The 27,907-nt window shown below is 40.5% G+C and overlaps 1 protein-coding gene across 1 annotated transcript in view; it reads left to right on the top strand.

Moving 5' to 3' along the window:
• The first annotated feature begins 5,156 nt into the window (after positions 1-5,156).
• The window catches only part of GLRX3 (glutaredoxin 3), a 31,634-nt gene continuing 8,883 nt past the window's right edge, over positions 5,157-27,907 (top strand). Inside the window, exons 1-7 of the mRNA XM_061635642.1 lie at positions 5,157-5,371; positions 8,517-8,625; positions 15,745-15,819; positions 16,407-16,608; positions 22,889-23,061; positions 23,163-23,224; positions 26,406-26,463. Coding sequence (XP_061491626.1) covers positions 5,289-5,371; positions 8,517-8,625; positions 15,745-15,819; positions 16,407-16,608; positions 22,889-23,061; positions 23,163-23,224; positions 26,406-26,463 — 762 coding nt within the window. The 5' untranslated portion in view covers positions 5,157-5,288. The remainder of the gene's footprint in view (positions 5,372-8,516; positions 8,626-15,744; positions 15,820-16,406; positions 16,609-22,888; positions 23,062-23,162; positions 23,225-26,405; positions 26,464-27,907) is intronic.

Below are 27,907 nucleotides of genomic sequence, written 5' to 3'. Positions count from 1 at the left end.
GCCTTGAATTAAAAATGATTGCATAAATTCAATCAAAGAAATTACCAAACATCTGTCAAACATGGATCTCACAAAAGTAAAGAAAGACTTGTTAACATGCACTCTTCTTTGTCAAGTACACTATGGTTTCATTAAAACAATCACCCCTTCCTTCATTGGCTTCGTAAAGTGTCTGTCTCTCTCTCTCAATAAAAATATATAGTATAAAATGGGAGAGTTACATCCCAATTGTAAACTGATATATATTAACTTTGTTGGAATTTTAGTTCCAAATAGGTTTACTCAGAGACTGCAACCTTGTTATAGATTTGCTAAATGTGTGATGTCATGCAAAATCAAGGTAGATAATTGCAGTATGCTTCCATCAAACATAACCATACACACTTATATACTAGGTACTGGATAAGTAGGTTAAACTGTAAAAAATAAAAATTGACAAATAAAACATGGCATTTTGAAGACACTAATTAAATTCCAGTGTTTGCCACCTTCAAAAGAATATACTCAAACAGTACGTATTTTACAAGTGATTTGTATAGTAGCATATTATCAGCAACTGAAAAATGTACAACATGTTTCTGGCAAAATATTGTGAAAATACTTCGTGAACTCCCTGACCCAATTAATAAATGAACTTTCCAGCCCAGTTAATACATAATACACAGAACTGAGGCTCCCAACAGTACTACCGTTTCCCAGATCTGGAAGGGGGTAAGTTACCAGAGAAAATTGGTGGTAGTGATGGGGAAATGTTCTTTAATATATTTGATTACATTTTTATGTATTTTATTACTGAGCAATGGAGAAATAAAAATTATGTATAGAATTTAACCTTGTGTTTGCCTTGAATTTATTTTAACTCAGTCATGCATTTCCGGTGACTTCAATAATTTTTTTCCTGTGATCTGGGAAGATGTGTCCTCCGTCTGCTGTGATGACTTGACTAGCTCTGTGTGAGGAAAATGGTTAAGGCCAAAGAGCTTAAAGAAGTAAATCCTATTTTCCTCCTTCAGATAAAAATAGTGGTTCCAGTGGGAATACAGAATTCTGTTTAACTGAATTAATTTTTAATGGGGGGATTTCTCCTGTAAATACAATGAAATAAAAACTGACATGGTCAGGAATGTGTTTTTTTTTCTGGTTCAATAATTCCCCCTCCCTAACATATAGCATAATATGGGATCTACATAAATAATTTGCAACGCTTTTTGAGCTATTACAGATGAGACACATTTTGATGATAAGAGTTAAGGATTATAAACCTAAAAAGAGTTACAAGTGACTAATCCCAGGGACTTCAATTGGATGGCTCATGAGTAAGCCAATACAAAATGGGAGATGGGCCATGTGGTCCTCAAGATCTTTTGTACTTCTTAATGTGCTTTATCCTAGATTTGGATGTGGATTCTGTAATCGGCTTCCTTTTGACTTCAGGTGAGTACCTGCACATCTGGAAACTCTGGTTTTCGAACTCAAAGAGCTGTGCTTGCTGCTGCCCCATTCGCTTCAGCGGGGCTCATATTGGCTGAGCGGTTGGAGGATTATACTTGTCTGGGAGGTTTGCCAGATTAATTTGGCCTACTGCCTGTTGTTCAATCTGGAGCTACTGAAGCCCTCGGTTTCTCTGGGACCCTGCTGCCAGATATTCCATATGGGATGCCCAGAAATATAGCCTAACATTAGGGAGATTTAGTTCTCCCATGTCTCAATGGGCCTATACATTTTTAATGACAATTCTTGTTTTTTGCCTACCAAATGAACCTTGAAAAGGTCTTGTGGAGCTTATTAAAGTGTGAGATTTTAAATTCTCTGAAACAGTTGTAGTTGATATAAGAGACTTGGGAGGATATTTATTTTAGGAAGCGGTATTCTTTCCATAATTGTTGCAGGGAGATTCATCCACCTATCCAGATGATCCTTAACAGTCAGTGGCATCAGGTTTGTGCTTGGTGGTTGAATGGCCTCATTAGCATCTTAAAACTAGAATAAGGACATGTCGTGTATGGTCTTAAGTGGGTTTCTTGGTCATAGGTGTGGTATACTAAAAAGAAATTACAGTAGGGGAAACAAGGTTTTTTATTTTTTGCTAGTAGACACCCCAGTCCAACACACATTGCTTGGAACAAAGTCCAGCTGATGTCAGTGCAAGTTATTTGCATGTAATGGGCAGAATCCAGCAAAGGGAACCACCCATATAACTGGGGCTTCCCTATGATCAACTATGCAAAGCAAAAGCTGTTTCCACAGAGCTTTACAAATACAAAGTCAGCAAAACATGTACTGTATATATATGAGCTGACCCTTTGTCCCTGCCTCCCACTCCTCTTCCAATCTGGGCTGGCATCTTCAAAGCTTACTTTTGTTGTAAAAGAAAATATTCCTTAGGGATCGTTTCTAGGTACTGCAAATAATAGCCATTTGACAAGATGTAAAGTAATAAAAAAAATCGCAACAATTTATTGGAGGAGCGGTAGTGTATTAGCTCAGAGCTAAGATCTCAGTTGAAACCAAAAAAACTGAAGTCCCGAACACTAGGTACAAGTTACCACTTTGCATAAAAGACAGAGGAAGAGGATAGGAAGGATAACTCATCATAGCCAGTTCTCTTCCTCTAAAATGTAGGAGTTTCATAAAGATAGACACGGTTTCTAGACAAACAAGTTCCAAGTTCATAGAGTCATAGCTCAGGGGTAGAGCATCTGGTTTGCATGCAGAAGGTCTCTGGTTAAATCATTGACATTTCCTGGTAGGGCTGGGGATGTCTCCTGTCTGAAACCCTGGAAAGCCACTGCCAGAAAGGGCAGACAGTAGTGAGCTAGATTGATCAATGGTCTGATTCAGTGAAAGGGAGCTACCTATGTCCCAAAAGTATCGTGCTTAGAGTGTTAAGACTAGGGCTACGTGCGTGCTAGTTGCTTAAAAAACAGTGAGACCATTTTGCCTGAGTGTGGTTTGAAACAAATCTGCACTTGGCTGCATATATCTTTATTGTTTGATGGCATACACCAACCCCTGCTGCTGATGTCAGAGCTTTTAGGACGGCCCACTGCAAAGTGTTTCCATTGGACACACTTCAGAGGTTAATGGGTGATAGACCAAACAGTTTTCAAGTGTGAAGCTGGCTTAAAGGAAACAGATGTTTTTCCTTAAAGGAAACAGATGTTTTTCCTTAAAGGAAACAGAAGTTTTTCCTGTGTTTTTCAAAAATTCCAGATTTTAGAGTGAAAAGGGGCAGAGTATAATGAACATTGTGTGTACCCAGATTCAAAAATCAGAGGTGGAGAAGCAGTGAAGCCAGGATAATCGCAAGTGGGTTTGCAGCCTAGGGCTGAGGAGATCCTTGCTCAGTGGATGATCTTCTGATACGGCAGGAGTGGGAAACCTTTGGCCCTCCAGGTGTTGCTGAACTACAACTCCCATCAGGCCCAGCAAGCATGGACCATGGCCAGGGATGGTGGGAGCTATAGTTCAGCAACATCTGTGATTCAGTGTGAGGCAGCTTTCTATTTTCCTAATTTGATGATTTGTGTGAGAGGGAATGGGTATGCTTCTGAGTAGGTCCCTTGTAATTTTAACATATGTACGCTAAACAATTTCAACAGATGAAGCATTTCCCAGCACTGTACATCCATGCTGGGAAATCTTCCTCTGTTTTTTTTTTTTTTTAAATGTTCAAGACAGCCAAACATGCTTGGGCAGGAGCTAATATAAAGTATCTGTTCTTGTTAACTAAGGGTTCTACTTTGTCCTCAGCACAAATGGCAGAAAGGAGAATAGGATTGTGTCTTAAGTCTCCTGAACAATTGCAGCCATGTTGAGCTGAACATAGGATCAAGCCACACAGCTATATTCTTACAGTACAACCCTATGGATGTTTATTTGAAAGGAAGTCCCACTATGTTCAGTGGGATTTACTTTCATGTAAGTGTGCGCAGGATTGCAGACATGTATATGCGTACATTGAAAGTGTCTATAAGATTAAAGTCAGCATTGCTTATTTCTGCATGGATATGCATAGGATCAGGCTGCATTTCATACTGAATTCAGTAGGCATACTTCTGAGTAAAAATTAAAAGGAGGTCTGACTGTACATGTATTTTTGTTTTGAATAATAACAGAAAGCCTCATATTGACTGAGAGGGGTATCAAAATTGTAAAGTATGTCCCAATTAGCTAGGATGCTGAAATTTGGTATGCTTGTAATCAAGGCATCAATAATAAATAAATAATAATGATATCTGAGCAAGCCTCCTTCAAAATGGGGGATTCATCATGAATCCCAAATGGTTAAACTATATCTGCATTAGCTGGAAAGCTGAATTTGTGTATACACACAAGCTGGGCACCCTGATTACCAGAAGACTAACAAGAAGGCAGTTGCACATCTTTATAAATTGAGGCCAGCAGATGTCCTAGCTCCAATTTATCAGCTCCGTCTTCCAGTATAACTCCAAAGTTTCTTTCCCCCACCCCAGTAAGAAGTAATGAAGCTATTAGTTCCTATGACAGCAGGAAACATGAGAAATTCCGGGAGTGAAATTATCGTCAAGGTACTTCTGTGACATAGAAAGCAGAAACATGCTTCACCCTTTGTCATGATAAACTTTACTAGAAAAGTCTGAATATACGGATTTTTTTTGTATACCATTTGGAGCATTTAGAGGCCAGCATTCTAACAGTACAAATCACATCAATATTGAGGTGTGGCCATTTCATGCAGATATATGCCTGCAGAACAAAAGTTTCATTTACCAGTAATAAATAAAGGGGGTACCGGCTTGTCTAGCTCGCCATACTGATCTAGATGGACCAAGGTCTGATTCAATAAAAGGCAGCTTGCTGTGTTCTTCACTAGCTGAAAAAAGCATTGCTAATAGACAGGGAACCTATGCATTTCTAATCAGAATTAAGTCCCACTAAGTTTTAGTGGGATTTACCTCCCAGGAAAGTATGCACAGAACTGCAGACCTAAGGATCAGACATGCACAGGATGTTTGCTTCTGGACGAACATGTATAAATCTCGAGGGGGGGTGGCAGTAGTTGTGGGTAAACGGTTTCTAACAGCAAAGCCTCCTGGAGAGCTTTATTCCCTCCTGATTCGCATGCGCGAGATTTCAGCAAACGTTCTCGAGAACCAATCTGTAGGGTTTTTTTCCTTCAAAGTAAAAGCCTACGCGTGCGCAGCCTTAGCGGAGGAGGTAGGCTGGGAAATAAAGTGTGGGTTTAGCACCTCCCCGATCTTCCCTTCCCTCCCTGCTTGGCCGCGGCGCGGAGATCAGCACCAGCTATGGCGGCGGAAGGAGGAGCAGCAGCTGTAGTGGAAGCGGCATCCGCCGGCCAATTCCACGATGTGCTGCAGCAGCCGGGCAGGTATGTGGCGGCTACTGTTGCCGCCTCCCCAGCTCTGCTCTGAGGCTGTTTAGTTCTTCGGGTGTTGAGGGAAGGCAAGGGGAGACCGGGAGGGAAGGAGCCACGATTGAAAGCAGAAGGTGCAGCAGCCGCCGCCGCCGCCTCGTCTGTCCGCAGGCCGGTTCGCCACGGTTCACGCTGCGTACACACGATCATTTGCCGCGGGCGGCTATTCTGAACCAAGCCATGTCTACTCAGAAGCAAACCCCACTGAGCTGCATCGGATATTCTTCTAAATCAGCGTGCCTAGGATTTCAGCCTGTATTATGCCGATTTTTTCCACCGCATTGTATCCTCGTTGCCCTTCTCACGATCAGGGTGGTTAAAAGGGGGCCTCTCCTCCGCCTTCCCTTGCATAGTTGTTTTGTAAGTAAGGCTGCATTCCTACTTCTGTGCAGACGTGATTAGGGCTGTGCCAAAAGGCACTGTAGTTTGCTCTGAGTAAGATTACCAAAGGTAGCAGTTTGTTTCCTGGGAACAGGGATTGACTGTTAAACCACTCTGGAAACTGTATCTCTTTGGGGGCAATAGTGGTCTCCTAACAACTCTCAGCACCGTTAACGAACTACCATTCTCTGGATTCTTTGGAGGAAGCCATGACTGTTTAAAGTGGTATAATACTGTTTTAAATTTATAGCTCAGATGGGACCTATGTTGTTGAAAGATTTCTTACTACTCCCCTCTCTCTTTTGGACTTCTGTCACAGCTCTTTGAAATAAAGATTTTATTTCATATAAGGTTTGCCAGATGTCCATTACACATTTGGAGAGGGATGTGCGAAGAACTTTTGCAGACACGATGCTTCAGCTGCCCATTTAAAGCTTGTGCATGGGATCTATAAATTGCTGCTTTTAAGCTGTGTAACATTAACAACCCCATCTAGGTCGGTGCATTGGGAAACAGGGTTCTTGATTCTACTGTTCTTATATTTACATCTTAATGCCTGTTAAGTAAAAGTCAAATAGTTTCACAAGCCATTTAGTCCGCTTTCCTAGCTGCCTGCAGATTCTGTTTTTCTGTCCCTTCCAGAATGAATTGAACTGGAAAGTGCATGTAATAGAATATGTGTATTAGATGTTGCTTTTTTAGATCTCAATTTTGTTGCTGAGCAAGGAGGCCTCTGTGTTGAATGCTGACCTTGCTGAACAGGCTGTTTGGCCCTGGGGAAGTTTAGCAGCCTAACAAGATGCATGGAGTTACAGAAGCACACTCCGAGGAAGACATGGGCCACATTCACACCATACCTTTATTCCACTTTAAACAGTCATGGCTTCCCCCAAAGAATTCTGAGAAGTGTACTTTGTGAAGAGTGCTGAGAGTTGTTACAAGGTCCCTGTTCCCCCAACAGCTACAATTCCCAGTCCTTTGGGAAGAGGGACTTACTGTTAAACTACTCTGACAATTGTAGCTCTGTGAGGAGAACAGAAGTCTCCTAGCACACTTCACAAGCTACACTTCCCAGGATTCTTTGAGGAAGCCATGACTGTTTAAAGTGGAATAATAGTGGAATAAATCTGTAGTGTGAATGTGGCCAAGGACACCATCTCCTCCACATTCAGGGAAGGGTAAAAAGGAGCTAAAATCCATATAGGTAGAAATTTTGCCATTGACCTCAGTAGAACGAATATGTAACTGAAACTATGAAGTTCACTTTAGCTATCTTATCAAACCTTTTTCAAATTCAACTTTTAAAAATCTAATCAAACCCATTTCCTAGTTTTTATGGTAATTCCAAAAGACGACACAAATAACACTTTTTAAAACAATGCATCCATTAAGGCTACAATTTGAAGCTGAAGAATGATATGGAGAGAGAATGAATTCAGAAGATTTTCTCATGCTTTCCCCCCATTGAAATCTCTTCCCCACCCCAACCTTGAAGCAGAGAAAAAAACCAACCTGTCACTATCTAAATATGTGATTGCAACTTCTAAAGGAAAACTCTAGTCATTACCAACTTTCTCTACAAAACCTTTATGACTTAAAGGACGCTTATTTATCCAGCTCATGGAGTGGAAATGGGGTATGGCAGATTACTGTCAGGTAATTAGGAGAACTAACAGGTTCAGTTTGTAGCTTCTAGTGTGGTCATACAGGCTACAGGTTGGGAGACTTTGGTATGCAGTCTCCCACTGAAGAGCAACTGAATGTGGTGGTAAATTCTCTGGTGGATGTAAATGGGATGTGCAGCAATGAGTGAGACTTGAATATGGATCATTTTTCTGCCTTGATTAGAATTGGAAGGCAGGCCATGGGAGATATAAGAATTTGCCATATATTGGACTGAGGTATGAACAAGCCTTGTGGGCTTACTGAAGTTTCCTGTTTTTTGTAAGAACCAGGAATCTATGGTTAACGGCTTCAAAACAAGGCATAATATTAAGCCATGGTTTGAAATTGTTATTAATATCCTGGCTTGTTCAGAGGCTGTTAGCTATAGTTTCCTGTCTGTGGTTAATGGAGAGCTTCCTCTATTTTTATTTATTGCTTATTTATGTGAAGTTCATCCTCAGTGGCGCAGAGTGGTAAGCGGCGGTAACGCAGCCGAAGCTCTGCTCATGGCCGGAGTTCGATTCCAACGGAAGGAGGAAGTCGAATCTCCAGTAAAAGGGGTTGAGGTCCACTCAGCCTTCCATCCATCCGTGGTCAGTAAAATGAGTACCCAGCATATGCTGGGGGGTAAAGAAAGGCCAGGGAAGGAACTGGCAATCCCACCCCATATATACGGTCTGCCTAGTAAACGTCGCAAGACGTCACCCTAAGAGTCGGAAACGACTCGCACTACAAGTGCGGGGACACCTTTACCTTTTATGTGAAGAGAAGAGTTGCACAAGAGAGTGCACAGCCAGTTCATATCTTGGCTTGCTAAACTGGCTGATGATGACTGAATGCAGCCGCTGAGTCAAATAGTAGGTCTTACTGCTATCTACTTTTTGGCTGGGTCTCCAGGGTTTCAGACTGGTTTTTTTTGTTTTTGTTTTCAGAGAGCTTTTAATGTGAGATACCAGGGATTAAAGCTGGAACTTTACAGTGTGACTCTGATTGTGTTTATTTTACTTTGCTTTGTTGGTATCTGACCTCTCTGTTTTCCCTGTTTTTGTCACAGGTGTTTAGTGGTGGTTCATTTTTGGGCGCCATGGGCTCCGCAGTGTGTTCAAATGAACAGTGTCATGGCTGAACTAGCAAAGGAGCACCCACAGGTTACATTTGTGAAAGTAAGTTGAACTGACAATGTCATGCAGTTTTCATCTCGCATGATTGCTGAATGTGGGCGTACAAGGAAAAAGTGGAAGCATAACTACTTCAGCTGCTCCACGTTGCTGAAAACCTTGAAATTGGGAAACTTGGGTCTGTTTCAGCCTTGCAGTTGCTGCTTTGTCCTCTTTTTTTTTTTTTTGCTAGTAATCTGTATAGACTTCTGGAGTAGGTGAATGGCTTCCATTCACTGTAGACAAAAATCCACAAAAACTAATTGGTGAGGCAATGCTTAACAGCCTAGGAAATGGTGATCTCTATAAACTTCTCTTATGAAAGTCAGTGGGAGTTGAATTCTGCTGCAAATGGGTGAAGGTGAGTGAGGTGCTCTCCTGGTCCTTGTCATGTTGGATTTCTGATATGTACATTTAGAGTAGTCTTTGCTAACCTGATGCCCTGCAGACGTTTTGGACTACAACTCCCATCAGCCTCAGCCAGCACAGTTATTTGATGCTGAGGCTATTGGGAACACTGCTGTGCTGGCTGGGGCAGATAAGAGTTGTAGTCCAAAACATCTGAAGGGTGCCATGTTGGCGAAGGCTGATTTGGAGAAATGCCTTCTGGAATGGGAGTGGGTGGAAGAAGGGTGCATGCACATGCTTGCACTCTGAGTCAGGCTCCTGCTAGGTGTGGAAAGAGTTAAGCAGGACCTGGAGAATGGGGCCTGCACCTTGCTGTTGAAATGGATGATGGGGAGGAGAGAAGCCACCAAGGTATGGGGGGTGGGGAGAAGAGAACATCACCTTGCTTCTGTGCTGTCATCTTAGATTGTCTTAGAAAATGTTGAAAACTGGCCAGTACAGAGATGCTGATTACTTTTGAGTGGGGATATGATGAAAGCATACGTGTTGTTTGTAGGTAAGCTTCAGCATAAAAACAGGAGGTGCTATTTTAGAATAAGAGGAACTGATAGAAAGAGGTCTAGTGAGGCACAGGTACTGTGTGACTAGGATCTGAGTGTGCAAACAAGCCTGAGAGGCTTGGTATTCCAAATGTTGAAGTAGCCATACAAATCTTCAGCTGCCAAATATCTAGTTAGAATATTGATAGTTATTCTTCCTTTTAGTTATTTGAGCTAGCACTTTCAATAAATATAACTCTTAGTGGCTTTCCTACACGTAATGTAATGAATAAATCCTGATCTTTTTATCTGAGGGATTTAAGAGAGCAATACTACTATTTTAAAGTTCTTACTGCTTACTTGATGTAATGTAATGAGGCTGCTGGTAGGGCAAATAGATCTTCTCTTAACTGTGTATTAGGTACTGTATTGACCTAACAAAGATGGATACATTTTTGGGGTTTACATAATTGCATATGGTAGCTGTTCTGATATAGCATGCTGAAGTTAATATTCGTGTAAGAATATTTACATGTCCCAGTAACAGTGGTACAGTGGGTAAAAAAGGACAAATGCACTAGTTCTAAATGCTGTGTATTAACCTTTCGTCAGCAGGTGGGATCAAAATATTTCTGTGGCACTGAAAAAAATCCACCATTAAACTTTTGTGTTAGTGTTCCACAGCTGCATACTCCAGGGATTCCTCCATCCAGCATTGCAACTCCACTGGCACAATAAGAACATAAGAAGACCCTCTGGATCAGGCCAATGGCCCATCTAGTCTAGCATCCTGTTCTCACAGTGGCCAACCAGATGATTGTGGGAAGCCCACAAGCAGGACCTGAGTGCAGCAGCACTCTCTCCTCCTGTGGTTTCCAGCAACTTGTATTCAGAAGCATGGTGCCTCTGACCATGAAGGCAGAGCATAGCTACTGTGGGTAGTAGACATTGATAGCCTTATCGTCCATGTATTTGTCTAATCCTCTTAAAGCCATCCAAGTTCATGCCATATGAAAATGTTCCGATTGGTGAACAATCAGTGTTATTCAAAGGAAGATGTCCAGTGAAGGAGTATATACCATCCAAGCTTGCAAAGTATGGCCTAACTTTCTCTCTGTGTTGCCATTCCAAAACATGTTTATGATGCAGATGTGTATCTACGAAAGGAAGGAAGTGTCCTAGCAGCTCAAAACCTAGCCCAGACAGAGTTGAGAAGCCAACATCACATTTACAGGGTTGTGCTACTGGTTAACAAATTAGGTAAGACAAAAACTGATTCTGGTTAGCACATTGCGGAAAGCAAAGAAACCAGAAGTTCCTGCAGACTTGCCCACAAATCCAGAAGTCTTCACAGCAGGATTTTCCAAGCCTGAGATAAGTTTTTATTAGAATAAACTAAAGGGTTGCCTGGACACTAGTGGCCATATGTTCTCCACATGCACTTTTAAATGCACGGTCAAATGATGGTGGTGCTTTCAAACATGATGGACATTGCCTGATTAATTGCCTGTATACTAATATACTTAAGTCCAGAGTTGATCAAACCCTGGATTGAGTCTAGGCCAGTAACCAGCTTGCTTGGGACATCAAAAGAAGAAGTATCAGAACTTACAGGACCTGCTGCTAGTGACATCAAGAAAAGGGGAAGATGCTATCTCTGCAGCTGACAAAATAACAAATTTGCAGCAAAGATATGCCTCATGTAGCCTTTTTGTCTGTCCTGTTCACATGTTGGGCATAGGTTGCTCATGAATATTATACTGTTATGCACATATAATAATTTTCTTATGTACATATTAATAGTAGCACTTTTTATGTCTTAAAAACTGGGGTCAGTTGACCTTCATATCATTTGTATACATTTTTGTACTTTATGTTGTGGAATATTGTTGACCCTGATGACTTATGTCAGATCTGGACTTTTTTTTATGTTTTAATTTGTCTGCCTAGTTTTTATGCTCTTTTATGTTTTTCTGGGGAAGGACTGTAGCTCAGTGGTAAAGCATCTGCTTTGCATGCAGAAGGTCCCAAATCGAACCCCCGGCATCTGCAGGCAGGGCTCATAGAAACGCCCATCTGAAATCCTGGAGAGTCATTGGCAGTCCCTGTATACAATACTGAGCTCACATGGGCCACTGGTTTGACTCGGTATAAGGCAGTTTTCTATGTTCCTATGTTGATATTTATGTTGTTTTATCTATATTGTATTGTTACTCTTTGGATTTGCTTTTTGCAATTAAGAGTAGGATACAAATGTTTTTAAATGAAAAAATGTTTGCTGCATTTGGACATAACAGTGGTCATAAACCGTAGTAAAGCAAATTAGCTTGTACACAGGTTGTGTACTGGTACATGCAGCTTGAGCAGCCCCGGCTCAAACTGTGGAGTGCTGGTACAGCATTCGTGGTTTGCTTCTACAAAAGAAATCTTATCTTCCTGTTCATGGCTTGGAGGAATCACAAACACTGGTTTGGACGCAACACTAAGCTAGCCCTCTGTGATTAGTTTCCCTTCTCCAGTAAGGGAGGAGTGCAGCAGGAGCTGCTCAAGCTGCATATACCAGCATACACTTGGTGTACCAGTTAATTTGCTTTATGATTTGTGACCAGTGTGGCATCTGAAAGTTACTGTTGTCTTACTGGACAAGCGCAGGTCTCGATAACATCTTGGTGTTTTTTTACTTGCTTACTGTATCATGCTTAATGACTTCCCCCAGGTGTTTTATTTATATTTTTTTCATGGCATACATTTGATCCTGTTACTGAATTGGTACAGTCATTTTTTCTATTGATGAAGGTTTAAGGGCTTTGTTAATGTATTTGTGATTATGAAGACAGGAAGTGATAGGATAGCAAGGTGTGTGTGTGTGTGTGTATAAAATGTATAGTATTTTATATTTGGCAAGGGACACATTTGTCTAGGTTTAAAACCTATACAACTGAAATGCCCATCTCATTTACGTGGTAGTAAGTTCCATTAATTTTAAATAAGCATGTTTGGAATTATAGCCTTTGCCAAGTAGCCAAAAATAACGAGAGAAGTAAAATGCTATTGAAGTGAGTTGGTATGTAAACACAACCTTCTAGATCATACCCAAGAGCTCATATTGACCAAGTTTTCATGTCATATTTAAACCATAGTTAAAAACAAACCAAGTGAATGTTTATGTTGCTGGGAAGTACTTGTTCTACTTCTCTCTTGCTGCTGCTGTGCCACTGGGAAACAAGACAGAGTCTGGTTTATTCTGATGTCCAAACCTGGGCTTGTGGTTTCTTTCTTTCTAACCCACAAGTGGTAGCCAAGGGGTGCTCTTAACTTATCACCCATGATCTGTTTTCTGGTGGTGTGGCACCAGCAGGAACAGGGGAGAAACAGTGAGAAGCAATGTGTACTAGACAGCACATGGTGCATTCACGTTAAGCCATTTGTTATGTGCCTTCAAGTCGATTACGACTTATGGCGACCCTATGAATCAGTGACCTCCAAGAGCATCTGTCATGAACCACCTTGTTCAGATTATTAAGCCATAGTTTGCTTTTAACTATGGTTTAATATGATATGTGAACCAGGCCATTGTGATGCCCCACTGGGACACGTGTAGGACTGAAGTGTCTGTGGCTGCAAAAAATGTTGGTCTTGAAGGATAGTATGGAACAGAACTAATATTATAATAGTAGTAGTATTTGTATAAAATGCCATTAGGTCATTACCAATAACAGCTACAGTAACTAAAGTTCCATCACCACACAAGTCGATAACTATATTGCTTGAAGTCAAATTAATTATAAAATTGATCTGTTTGCATACTAATGGTAGCGATCAACTGAAAAGTCATGGGTTTTCAATGAGTTAAGATGAGGAAAGATGAAACATGAAATTACAACATCAGTTATGCTAAACTAAATCATAACTTGGAAAGAGAAAAGAAAGCTTACTGTCCTTGTTTGCCATATAGATAGAGCTGATTAGTCTCTTGCTATTCTCTCATGCTGTTCTGCCACCTAAGAAAGGCTAATCATCTCTATGGTGTGCAACCTGTTCTTGAAGTGGGAGATGATGTTGCTGCTGTTTTAAAATGCAGAACAATACTGTAAAAATCACATTGGAAGCAATTCTTGACAAAGTGAGGAAAACAAAATAAAGAATACAAATAAAACCCTGCTGTGTTGGCATTGGGGAGCTTTCAAACAATAATCCAGCATACATACTGAGATTGTTCAGTTATGTTGGAGTGAGTAACTGGACATGGGTACCTGGACTTTTGAGTCTGCCTCTAGGTTAACCCTGGTGGTGGTATTAAATATATTATGTTGAATGTTATGATTATGGGTTCAAAAATATGGAAACAGAGTCCCTGTAGAGATTAAGCTAGATGGTGATGGATCCAAGGTATGTAGTACAAAATGTTATAGAACCCGTGGTTTAGGCTGCAGTCCTAGGGAAGCAAAATGAAACTTACTTCTGAGTTCACATGCATAGGATTGTGCTAGATGTGGCAAACTTCAAAGAAATGAGCAGAGCTGCCTACAGGAAGAGTCAAACAACTTGAAACTAGAAAACCTGCACAATAATCTTCTATTTCCCTAATATAGGTGACATAGCTTGATTGTTTCCTACTACAAACCTAGTAGAGGGATGGAAAATTGACCCTGCTGTGGGTCCTGATCATGTGAGCTTACAAAATATAATCCAGATGGAATTGCATATTAAAATATCTTTCCATGGTCAAGTTTTTTTGTCATTAAACCTTGAGTATTAGAGCAATATGTTCTGTTGAATATTTGATTCAACAATTTCTGATCTGTAGATTTGATTTGGTCTGCTAATCTATCTCTTTTATCCATTCACACCTAATATCTCCTTATATTAAATGTTCATTAGATATTCACTGGTTTGCTTTCATTGTTCAGATAGCGCATTCCATGTTGTAACCTCCACTTCCAAACTTCCATGTACGTATTACATGAACTTCACTCTGTTTAAGATAGCATTCACATGTGAATGTTGGCAGTCCCGGAAAAAATGCCGTGAATTTTCAAAAACTAACACACCAGTGAATATTAATGGTCACTTTACTGTAATAAGTGTTCAAAACATATCTATTTTAGGGTACCCAGAAAACTCATCTGGGATATCAGCATTCACATGTTGATGTCAACATTCACTAATATTTCAGGCATTCATACGCCAGAATTAATCTGCTTTTTAAGCAAACTACCCTGTTTACATTCAGATTTAATATTGGTCATATAAAAAGGTAAAGGTGTCCCCGCACTTGTAGTGCGAGTTGTTTCCGACTCTTAGGGTGACATCTTGCGACGTTTACTAGGCAGACCGTATATATAGGGTGGGATTGCCAGTTCCTTCCCTGGCCTTTCTTTACCCCCCAGCATATGCCGGGTACTCATTTTACTGACCACGGATGGATGGAAGGCTGAGTGGACCTCAACCCCTTTTACCGGAGATTCGACTTCCTCCTTCTGTTGGAATCGAACTCCGGCCATGAGCAGAGCTTTCGGCTGCGTTACTGCCGCTTACCACTCTGTGCCACGGAGGATCTTATTGGTCATATAGCCATTCATATTTGGATCACCCAGTGTCTCCTGTGTCCATAAATGGACATCTATTTGATCGTTGCATTTTCTATAATTTCTTATTTGATCTATTAACATTTCAGGTTCCTAGTATACTAATATCTAGCAGTCTTGCAGGAGTTAAAAACAAAAATTTAGCAGGCATCAGTAGTTTATTGAAGAACTACTTTTTTGCTTCATAATTTGCAGAAGGCTGCAAATGTCAGTCATGATGTACTGCCTCTTGAAATTAGTCAATAGAGCAAACAGCAAGAATTGCTGTGGGCAGAAAATAAGCACTGTAATCATGACATAACTGGGGTCAGTGATTTATGGATTTCAATATAGTAGTAGCTGCATATGATTGAAAATTTACTAGGTCACTAGTGCACCAAAATTTTATTCACAGCCTCCAGGCATCTTTTGAAATGTGCAACAAAATAAAAACCTCTGAACCTGTTTTGACACTGCAGGCTCAGTGGATGACAAGCCTGCCCTGTGAGTTTCATTTAAATGCAAATGTGTCACAAACTTTTGCACTGAAATCCTTTTAAAACATTTAACATTACTAAAAGAACAGAGTAGACAAGATCAGCCAGCACAATCTAAACTATAAATAAAGAGTTTGAAAATAAAAAACTATTTTATGCCCCCCCTTTTTTAAGCTGGAAGCTGAAGCGGTTCCTGAAGTGTCTGAAAAATATGAAATTACTTCAGTTCCAACATTCTTGTTTTTTAAGGTAAGCATATTTTACCTTGTTCACTTGCATGATACTTAAAAGGATATGCATGACTATTCCCCATGCTGGTATGATAATTTGTTTAGATGTAACATTTGATTAATTTTGTATATCTTACCCATGTGGCGAACACCCAGCTCACATATTTGAAGCTTCCCTATGCTGAAACGTGCAAAAAAAAATCATAGAAAATACATGCTGTACCACCAGATAGTTCCTAAATATGAAACCTTTGTACACTGTTGAATAGTGATGTGGAGATGGCTATTGATTGGTTCCTGTTCAGAATCCTTTAGCAGGTATTTATATTATTATTAAAGTGAGTTCTCACAAAATTTAGTTCACCACATGCAGAGCATCCCTGTTGGATGTGCACTCCCTCCTGTTGTGCCAGTCATATTGAAATGAGATTGTACACCAGTAGCTCTTGGTGGATTTCTCTCAGGGAGTTTAACTTTCTTTGATTTGAATCCTGCAATAGAGTGTTTGTTATATGGAGAAGAGAGTGTTCATCTTCCAGTAGCTTTTTAAAAGCAGTGCTTGTAGAGTTCATAATGTTTATTTGAACTGCTGTTCTCTGTTGATAGAATTTGCAAAAAATTGACCGATTAGATGGCGCTCATGCACCAGAACTGACCAAAAAAGTTCAGCGTCACGCATCTAGCTTGACTATTCCTCCTGGTTCTAATGACAATGTTAAAGAAGACCTAAGTGTACGACTCAAGAAACTGATCAGTGCTGCCCCCTGCATGCTGTTTATGAAGGGAACGCCTCAGGAACCTCGTTGTGGTAAGAATTTTATTCAGCAGGGCTTGATACCTAAGGAGTAATTAATGATTTTCTATTTTATGCTTTCTATCTGAGTAGGTCAGTGTGGCTGGGTACTATTCTTGGCAACATTGCTGGTTCACCCATTGGGACGAATGGAACTGTTGTCCTAGGCGTCAGAGGGTGGATGAGTCATCTGGCATAGTGCTGAACTCCTTCAAGGATACCTTGCACTCCATGAGATGCAGCCATGTTGTAGCTTTGGTTTGGCTTACCATTTTGCTAGCTCAGAAAAGTTGAATATGTCTGCTAGATCAACAAAACCTCGGGTAGGACAAAAGTTAAGGCCTTAGAGTGGAGATAGGTAGGCAGAGGGATGGAGAACAAATCTGATGCATCTATGGTGCCAAAATGCCCACATCCAGCCTTGTCCGCACAGGTGTCCTGCATGAGTAAGCCAAGGCTGAGACCTGCAACCTTCAAGTTAGAGCACTGTTCTTAAACTTTTCTGAGCTTGGGTCTGATTCTCACTTTCTCTACCTTTTGCCTCCTCTCAGCCAACAAACTGTCGGTGTGCAGAGACTCTCGCATACAGCCTGTTGCTGTATATGAATATCTGTAGGCTGATCACTGATCAAATATTGGCATTAGAAGGGGAATAGAATAGAACATGTCTGGCCTGTCCTAAAACCATGCAAAGGAATATGTGAAGATAGGACATGTGATGGAGTAGTTGTCCTTACACATCTAGCGTGGATCAGTGAGGTCCATTGCAAGTGGGCATTCAGCTGAGCTATGAGCCTCAATATGTGACAGGGCAGAGGCTCTGCAGGATCCTATCCTATGCTCCTGGCACTCTATCCCTCCCTTCTAGGTGTTCCATGTCTTCCAAAGAGGCTGCCCAACAGTTTGAGGTCTGCTGAGTTAGTGTAATGTTACTGACTTGAATTAGGGTTATTCTAGAGTATATACCATAAACAACATAGCATAAGGATTTATTAGGGATGACAGTTAGCAGACTATAATAAAATTCCTGATAGCATTTTAGAACTGCTTCTTGTTAACACCCATTGGTAAAAAAAAAACATCGACTTTCTTTCAGTGAACTTATTGGGTTAGTGATTTTGTTAAAGGATACATTGACATTTTGGCAGTGTAACCAAGAATAAAATGTTTGATTCCTTGAACCAATTCAACATCCTTACATTTGATCCTCCTCATTCTGGAAATGGCTCTAATTAATGTACTGAACTGAAATGATACGAGATGAAGAGATGACAAATGTTATGTTATAGTTTATTTCTAGGCTGCCTTTTGGTCAAAAAGGCCCCCAAGGCAGCTTACCCACAAATAGAAAAATACAAATTTAAAATACAAAGAAAACAATACAATTTACAAAAATTCAAGCCAACAAAATCCTAGCATTTCTAAAAAGCAACAGCAACTAAAAACCAAAAGCATTCCTCTTCCTGGTAAAGGACAGTTCCCAGAAAAATGTCACTAAGAGCAAGGGTGAGGGAGAAAAGCAGGTGGAAAAGCTTGCTCCTAGATGGTGAAATGAATTCCTAGATCCTGGTATGGTAACCCATTAATTAATTTATTAATTAAATTTATATCCTGCCTTACCACCTAGAATTTATGTTCTGACCCTCCACCCCCAACGAGTAGGTAAACGGGGTGTCCCAGCAAGGCGAGCCTATCTTGCTGATGATGCCTTTGAATTGTAAGACTGCAAACACTGTCCTAGTTAGGTTTTCTTTTATTATTCTGAGACATAAACATTCATTGTACCCTGTGGATGAGTTTTCCAAAATTAGGAATACAGGGTAAGGTTGTCGATTGAGCAAGGGCTTCGGATTTGAAGCTTGCATCATAATATGACTCTGTAGAGAACATTAATGTTTTGCATATTTCAATGCCTCCTTATGAAATGATTTGTATGGGAGCACCACAGTAATGCACTGAGTTAATGCAATTTTGTACTGGCTGCATGTGCACAGTGCATACACTCCCTCTACAAGGAGAACCCGAACTATCTGTATGGCCTTGACAGAGGTGTGTTAACACAATGCACCGCTGTGCAGGCTGCATATACAGCTGTCTAGAGATGCAGAGAGCATGTCTCTGGCGAGGCAGGTGCAGTTCACCAGCTGGGTGGCCTTTTGAGGGCAATTGGTGGTTGCAGTGGGCGAGTGGCAAGTTCTAAAAACTTGTGTGATTTGCACTCTTTGCTGCTAACCTTGAAGACTTCTTCATGTCGCCAGCACTATTTAGTTTAAAGTGTTTAAAGAGGACCTAGTCATTTTTATGATTATTCTGTATTGTTTTTAGGGCATAGTATGCATTTTGTAGTTGTAAACATGGTTGTACACTGCCCTGATATTTTATATGAGCGGCAGTCTGTTAAGATATATTTACATGCAACCCCCCCCCAAACAAATAAATAAGTAGGAGGATTAGAATGGGTATAAAGTACTAAAGCTGAAGAATAGGTTGAAACTCTGCTGTTCCATAATAAAATGAACATGAATAGATTTATTTCCCTTGGCTTATATTTTCCTAGATGGGCCACAGAGAGATTTGCTGCGGCTGGACTGTGTGTGCCCATATGCACCTTACTAGCCAGTGCTCTTCATATTGTGCCTCTCACACACTAATACAAATAGCAAACTAGTCTATATTTCCTTAGGTGCCGGAAAGTAGTCAACACAAGGGCAGCGGTGATGGTAACTTGAAGGGGTTAACTACAGCCTTAGAGAGGGTGGGGTGAGGGGACTAACCTGTGGTCTTCTGATGTTGTTAGGCTCCAACTGCCATTGCTGTTGCCAGCACAGTCAGAGATTATGGGAGTTGTTCCAATGATATCTGGAGAGCCACGGTTTAGTCACACGGGTTTAGGGTAAGGAAGCAGCCACTTGGCCTTCTAGTGTAGTTCAGCCCATTCAGCATATCTTTGTGCTTGCAAAGCAACTTTAGGCTCAGGAGGGGTCAGCTGGGAGCTTCTGCACAATTCACCTTGTTCAGAAGAGGTTCCTGATGAATTTTGTCAAGGCTAATTTTCATACTAATAACAGATTGTCAAATGTAACAGAGTGTAATTGGATCTTGGTATGGAATCAGAAATCCTTGTTATGTTCTGTATTTTGCTACTTCCTATGGAAAGCCAATTCATAATAATGTCAAATGAGGTCTATCCCCTTGGCTCTGTGTTCACGGGCTTGTTGCTTGCTTACATCATTAGTATTATAATTGTACTTAGCTTTCTATCTAGCAGTGCAGCATCTGCATTGCTCTTAAAGTGGTCTGTATGTTCATGTTTATGCACTTCAGTTGTGCTTTCATTAGCTTTTGTATAGCTCAGATGGTGTTTGTTCAGAAAGTCAGCCTAAACCTTTTGTTATGGGAATAAAGCAGTGTTGGCACTTTATCCCTAAGCACAACATTTCCAGCCTGCTACTTTAACCCTTAAAAATGAAACACCACCAATCAATCTTTCTCGTCTGCATGGAGATGCCTACAGCTAAAATGAAGCTCTCTCTCACAGCCTCTTACAGTAGAAATGAGTTAATATATTGGCAGCAGAATAACCATCAGCAATCAGCCTGTAGCTGTTTACTAATGAACTCCCAGATGAATGGGGGTGGGTGGGAAATTAGGCTTCTTGTTTCACTCCAGGCTGTACAAGAACTTAATACTTCAGTTGTGGGAAGAAAAGCAACTTAGATGCCATATAAATAAATGCTACTTGCTCATGGCTCATAAATGCTACTTGCTCATAGCTCAAAATGCAGATCATGGAGACCTCAAGCTACAATACAAATCAAAACTAATGGATGAATTTGCTAGATAGAAATCATGTAAAGAGTCCTTTTGTGTGTACATGCCTTAGACTTTTAAATCTGCCACTTTAAATTCCACTTGTAAGAATCTTTTGAAAACTGGCATGAGATTTTTCAGGTATCATCAGACAGAGCTACTTTGATTATTATATTTTTAGATATCACTAGAAGCTGAAATTATGGCACTGAGGTTATCACACTTTGGACACAAAATGAGAAGACATGATTCACTAGAAAAGACAATAATGCTGGGAAAAACAAGGGAGTAGAAAAAGAGGAAGGCCAAACAAGAGATGGATTGATTCCATAAAGGAAGCCACAGACCTGAACTTATAAGATCTGAACAGGGTAGTTTATAGCAGATGCTATTGGAGGTCGCTGATTCATAGGGTCACCATAAGTCGTAATCGACTTGAAGGTATGTAACAACAAGATATCTGAGGCAAGTTTCTGAGAGATTTTAAACAGAGAAATAAATCAAAGATGACATGGGGTTTGGGTTCAAAATGGATATTTATGCAGGTTTATTACATTGATATTTATGCAGTTTTCTAATTAGGGGGTTAGGTTAACCTTGGAATCTTATACAAGCTGGGCTGGTCCTACAGGGAAAAAATTGTGCAGACTTAGAGATTTGGGACAAGCGGTGCTTCAACAGTTCAAATATCACAATGTCCCATTATGGTAAAACAGTTTTTGTTCATAAATTGAACCACACATTAATCTGTATGTGCATATGGGTTCTGTTTTGTGTGAACTTGCTGAATTGGGTTCTGTGCATTCCTTAAGTTATAGATGATAAATGAAGTCAAAGTTGAGCATGCTTAATGTTTGAAAGAGGTACAGTGGGTGGAATCCAAATCCACTTCTCTTCAGAATTCCCATTGAAGCTTGGCAGTGCTATCAGCTGCTGTGCATGTGCAGTTTTATACATGAAGGAGTGTGCTCACGGCATGATGCTGTATATGTGGATCTATCTAAGCCCAATTGTCTACTTTTTTAAAAATAGTACTTTAACAGTCTTCAGTGCCTTCCTTTTTAAGACAATTTTTGAACAATAACATATCCTAACACTTCTTCAAATATGCCAATAAAAATAATTTCCAAGTGGAGCTTTAGATTTGTTTGAATATCTCAATAACTGTACTAACTGCAGTCTACAGAGAAACTTTCCGCAACCCAGTGCCCTTCAGTTTTTTCAGCTATAACTCCCACTGTCCCTTACCATTGGCCACTGGTCATGTTGTCCGGGGCTGGTGGGAGTTGTAGCTCAAAACATCTGGTGGACCCCATGTTGCAGAAGGCTTCTAGAGGTACTCAGGACTACATGTCTACTCAGAAGTAAGCCCTACTGAGTTCAGTAGGATTTACTATGAGGTAAATGAGCATATGATTACATATCAGCTATAGCATCAACTATTTTATTTTCCTAATCAAATTTCAGCTCACTTTTGCCTATTGAAAAACATTCTGAAATATAGGGCATTGGACATTTTTGAAGAAAGTTTTGAATCATTTATTCTGGCAAACCTGCATCACTGCAGCCCCTCTGTGGCTTCAGATTCTATCGGGCATTGCGCACACACTATCAAACACCTTGAGAACCATAAAAGGAGAAAGTTTTGAGAGGATGAATCCTGTGACCAGTATGGCATTTGTGGTTGTTCAAAGTATGGAATATGAACAATCAAGATAATGGTCTGGTAGAACACTCTTTGGGAATCTTTAGGTGTATAAGTGCCCTAAATTACTTGTATCTGGTGATAAATACAGGTTTGTGCTGTCTTGACCTCTTGATAAATTGACCTCTTGATAAATGAAGTCACATTTCTGAAGAGTTATTGGCTCAGTTTAGACTATCATTCCCAGCTTCGCAAACTGTGGTTTATGATATTGGGAGCAAGTGTTGGACCAAGTGTTCCTCCTCCCCTTGCACACTGCTTCTTACCAAATCCTGGCATTTTAAGCCATAATTTGTTAGTTGGATGTAGTGGCGAACTCTGGATTTAATGTAAGCCAGGAATGAAGTGCTAATAATGGCGCAGAATGGGAGGGGAGAACAGAATGGGAGGGGAAGGATGAGTGCTTAGCCCCAGTTTCATAAGCCATCATACCTGTCCTCGAATTTGTCCCTTGAGGAAGATTAATAAACCATGGTTTATGAAGCCTGGATGTTGTCTAACTCCCATTAAGCCCATCATTGGGCAAATTCTGCAACCTAAGCTCTATCTATTGCTAGGGTATGCAATTTGGACACACATTGTTTTCTGTAATAATTCTTTTTGGAGAATTGTTTGCAACGCACATTAATGTAAGCTGTATCTTTTTGTTGGGAGGGGAATTGTTTGCAACACACATTATTATAAGCTGCTATGAAGACTGCGGACCACCATTTTGTTTAAAGTGAAGCACAGCCTCGTTACAACTGTGTGCTTTTCTTTCTCTTTTCCCTTTACCTCCAGGCTTCAGCAGACAAATAGTGGAGATTCTTAACAAACATAACATTGTGTTTAGCAGCTTCGATATATTTTCTGATGAAGAAGTACGTCAAGGCCTGAAAACCTACTCCAACTGGCCTACTTATCCACAGTTATATGTAGCAGGGGAACTTATAGGTGGACTGGATATTGTCAAGGTCAGAAAATGAAACCTATGTTTTTTAAAAATTTACCTCTTGATAAACGAACATTTTAAAGTGGTATTTTACTTAAGAATTCAAAACAATTGTCTTTTCAGGAACTTGAGGCTTCTGGAGAACTGGATACAATCTGCCCCAAGGCACACAAATCAGAGGACAGGTATGATGCATTTTATCTTCTATTGTTTTATTATTGCGAGGGGAAAACTGCATCTTCCAATAATTAATTTTATTGTTCCCCCCCCCCAAATTAAAATTCTTGCTATGTTCGCTTCTTGCTATGCTCCCGTACATCTCAGATGTCCAAGCACTTTTATCTTACTGACTTTTTAAAAACTAGTTATTCCACCTTTTAGGTCTATGAACTTCAAAGGTGGCTTACAATAGAACAATTTTTTTAAAAAAATCAGAAATACGAAAATGGCTGTAAATAAAAGCTGTTTGAAGTTCAGTAGGCAGCATCATAGAAAAGATTTTTAAAACCTGAGTATGTAAATAGCTCTTTGCCTGCCACCAGTCAGTCATTGCATTTAGTCCCAGGTTAACCTCACTGGATAGAGCATTCCAAAGATAGGGTGCCACAACCAAAAGGGCACTTTTCCCATTTGTGTGATAATGGGGGGGGGCATCTGGAGAGTGGTTACAGGGAAGGTTACATGCAGACACAGCCTATCAGTTGTGTTCATACTGTGTTTTGAGCAGTCTTCAAAGGCAGGCTCATGTACAGAGCATTGCAGCTGTCTTGTAGAGTTTGAAGGTCATCTGGTTTAATCTCTTGCATGATGGGCAACAGGTTAGTAGAGAAGAAATGAAATAATTTGCCTTAAGCTGTATGCCTAAAGGGAACCCATAGCTTTTTGCGGCTTCAACTTTGTGGCATTTCCTTAGCTCTGGAAAAAGTCTTGATTGGGGGTCTTCACAGGCTCAGATTTGCTGAAGTCCTTGATTTTTCTCATTTCTAACCATCTTGTATATACTTTGTAAATCTGGGAGCTGCCTCAGAAAAGTCATACAAATGTTTCCTGAATATTTTAGCTCTGAGGTTCTTGGGCTTCCATAGCTTGGCTTTGCGTTTGGCATTATGCTTGTGTTGGCATTATGCTGGATAAGAAGAGCTTGGGGCTGGCTGGATTGTGGTTGCAATGCGTTAATGCACTGCCTTTGTTGGACATGTGTGGTTCACATAGTTTAGGAAATTGTGGAATGCAAATGTCCGTGAAACCTTTTTTGTTAACATTTGCCATGCCTCATTATTAAGATGCCATCAAAGAGCTAAAATTGCTTTGCTTATCCAAACTGATTTTCTGCAGGATGCATAACATCTAGTATATAAAGAGAAATAGTCTATTTTGTCAGATATACCTGAATAATAGTGTTCTAGATATTGGCTTAAATCAAGAAACTGGGAAAAGTATTGAAGCCATGAAAAAGTTTCAACATTGTAGGCTAAGGCCACATTCATTCACACCATACATTTATTCTGCTATTATTCCATTTTACAGTCATGGCTTCCCCCAAAGAATTCTGGGAAGTGTAGTTTGTGAAGGGTGCTGAGAGTTTTTAGGAGACTCTTATTCTCCTCACAGAGCTACAATTCTCCAAGTGGTTTAACAATCAATCCCTCTTCCCAGGGAATACTGGAAATGTGACCTAACAATGCAATCCTAGGCATATTTAAAAATGTAAATGTACTGCCTTCAAGTCGATTTCGACTTATGGTGACCCTATGAATATGGTTTTCATGGTAAGCGGTAGTCAGAGGTGGTTTACCATTGCCTTCCTCTGAGGCTGAGAGACAGTGACTGGCCCAAGGTCACCCAGGGAGCTTCATGTCTGTGTGGGGATTCGAACCCTGGTCTCCCAGGTCGTAGTCCAACACTCTAACCACTATACCACACTGGCATATTTAGTCAGAAAGAAATCCTGCCTTGTTTAGTGGGACTTAGCCCAGGTAAGTGGGCATAGGATTGGAGCCAGAGTAGTTGAGTTGCAAGAAAAAATTAAATATTTCATAATACATTGTTAACATTAACATTAATGTGAGAACTTTGTGGTTCACACTTATTTCCACTGGAAATCATTGTGCTTACACAATCTCTGTGTTGGATTGTGACCCACTGTTGAAAGAAATGTTATTATTTACGTGTGGGTAGAGAATTGTATCATATTCATAACTGAAAGCTAGAAGGATGTTATTGTTTTCTGTTTTCTCTTAAGTGTTGGTGGAACAATAAAATATCTTCTCTTACTGCTAAACGTTAGCTTAGCACTTAACTCTTACTAAACCATGGGTGGCAAACCCTACGCCTGGGGGCAAAATGTAGCCCTCCAAGCCTCCATCTGATTATGCTACCTCCCTAGTCATGCCCCATCTGCCAAGGCCACACCCCTCGCCAGCTTTGCTCTAAGCTCTCCTTGACTGCTTTTGCCAGGTTGGAATGTGCCCTTAAACTGTGAAGATATCCGTTGATTGCCTGGATGGAGTGTGTGTGTGTACATAGGAATCTGATTTTTGTGTGACTGTGCAAAGGTAAAAGTCTCTTCCGTTGCTCCATCCATGTTTGCCTCTGACCCCATGCCCCACTGGCACATGCACTCCAGAATGTTGCCTACGTGGGAATGCAGGCTTTGGGGTGAAGGTGGTTCCTCTACCCCAACTTAAATATACAGAAGTTTAGTTTTTGAGTGTCTCTGGATTTGGTCAGTAATTTGGAAACAGTTTCAGTTTTCCTCAGTATGTGTCTAGATCAGGGTTCCCAAACTGTGGTCCATGAACTTCACTCAAGTGGTCTATGGTATGTCTATGACGAACAGCAGGAGCAGCAGCTGTGAACAGTGGGCACAGTGCATTAAATGTTCATACTGATTTTTTATTGTATTTTATTCAAGCTTTTGTTTGTTAAACTGTAATTTATTGTTTTGTTTTGGGGTTCTTTGTTATATTCCATGGAATTTACATTATCATACAATAAAATACAATCTATAAGAAATAAAAGAAGCAATAAAAATGCAATTAAAAGTCATGCAGCATCTAGCACAGTGCATTACAGTGGCTGCAACAAGCAGAGAAAAAGCATTAAGTGGTCCACCAACACCCTCAGCGATTTCCAAGTGGTCCGTAGGAAGGCAAGTTTGGGAACCACTGGTCTAGGTAATTTGATTTAATGTTAGAAAAAGAAAAAACATTGTTTTTAAAAGCAATGTAACTTGGGCTGGAGTAAGACATAATTTGCAATAGTACTTTACGTACATTGGTGAAAATTCCTGAATTACCTTTTTTTACCCAGGTGTAAAATTCTTTTTTAAAAGTGCTCTGCTTTATCTGTACTTTTCCTCTCTAGTCTTAAAGACCTGATCAACAAAGCTTCTGTGATGCTATTTATGAAAGGAAATAAAAAGGTAAGGCTCTTGGAAATGCTTTTACTGTTTAATCCTGTAGGCCAGCTGTCACCAGCCTGGTGCCCTCCAGATGTTTTGGTTGACACCGTCCATCAGCCCTAGGCAGCATGGCCAGTGATCAGGAATGATGGGAGCTGTCATCTAAAACACCAGGATGGGCAAAACATGGACATAAGAAGAGCACTGCTAGATCAGGAGGAAGTCCGTCTGGTCCAGCATTCTACTCTCATCAGAGTGGCCAAAGAAATGCCAGTGGGAAGCCCACAAGCAGGACATGAGTGGTACAGCGCTCCTTCCTGCTCATGTTCCCCAGCGACTGGTATGCAGAGCCATACTGCCTCTCATAGAAGAGGTAATATATGGCCATCATAAAAGTTTTTCACCTCTATATAGCAAACTGGCAGCTGCTGCTTTTAGTAGGGAACCAAGAAAAGATTTAATTTCAGTCCTTCAGCAAAGCTTTCTAGGGCAGTTCAGAAAAAACTTTAAAAAAAAAAATTACAGCATGTTAAAATAATACATTACAAAGCTTGGAAGCATGAGAAATTACTTCTTATCCAGGCAGTGTTGGCACCAGGCAGGCTGTCTGGGCAGGAACTCCATGACCAGAGTACCTCAATTCAGGACATTCTAGTTCTCTTGTCTCCTTTCAACTTATCTCAGATGGTAAAAAACTGGGAGGAGGGCCTCTGAAAATGACCTCATTAGTAAATGGTACAAGGGCAGATCATTGCTAACTTCTCCATGTAGTCTTACACTGATGTACACATGGCCATATAACCACAGTCTGTGCACTGGACTGTGCATGTGGGAACTGACAACTACTTCTGTAATTGTGATGGCTGGAAAAACTGCAGCTTTGATAATGCAAAATGAGCAGTGGATTACTATGGCAGTCTTTTTGCTCACACAGCAAGTTGAAGGCAAATCAAATGTGTTCACGGAGACTTCCTAAGGGACTGATTTGTAAAGTGTCCAGCAGGGCTGTGGAGTCGGTACGCCAAACCTTCGACTCCGACTCCTCTATTTTTCTACTGTCCGACTCTGACTCCACCCAAAATTGCTTCCAACTCCACAGCCCTGGAAAGGGCTGTAAATGTCTTTAAATTAGAAGCTCTCATAGGAGCATTTTTATCGCTGCCTGAATATGCGCTGATCTTGGCATCACAGCATTTGTCTTCATCTGGGTCCTGTGTCATACACTGACACACAAAATGTTTTCCATCTTCAGTTATGGTGAAATGCTCAACTACAGCTGACTTCATGGGAAGCTTCTTTGACATTTTGAATTTATATTTTAAAAATTTGTCAATCAAAATTTATTTTGAAGTTGGAGTCGGTACATTTCTACCGACTCTGACTCCGACTCCACCCAAAATTGCTTCCGACTCCAACTCCACAACTCCGACTCCAACTCAGCCCTGGTGTCCAGTTGTCTCAGTTT

The sequence above is a fragment of the Rhineura floridana genome, chromosome 7 (assembly GCF_030035675.1).
Source record: "Rhineura floridana isolate rRhiFlo1 chromosome 7, rRhiFlo1.hap2, whole genome shotgun sequence".
In the NCBI taxonomy this organism is placed as follows: Eukaryota; Metazoa; Chordata; class Lepidosauria; order Squamata; family Rhineuridae; genus Rhineura; species Rhineura floridana.
This window is presented reverse-complemented; position numbering and strand designations above follow the sequence as displayed.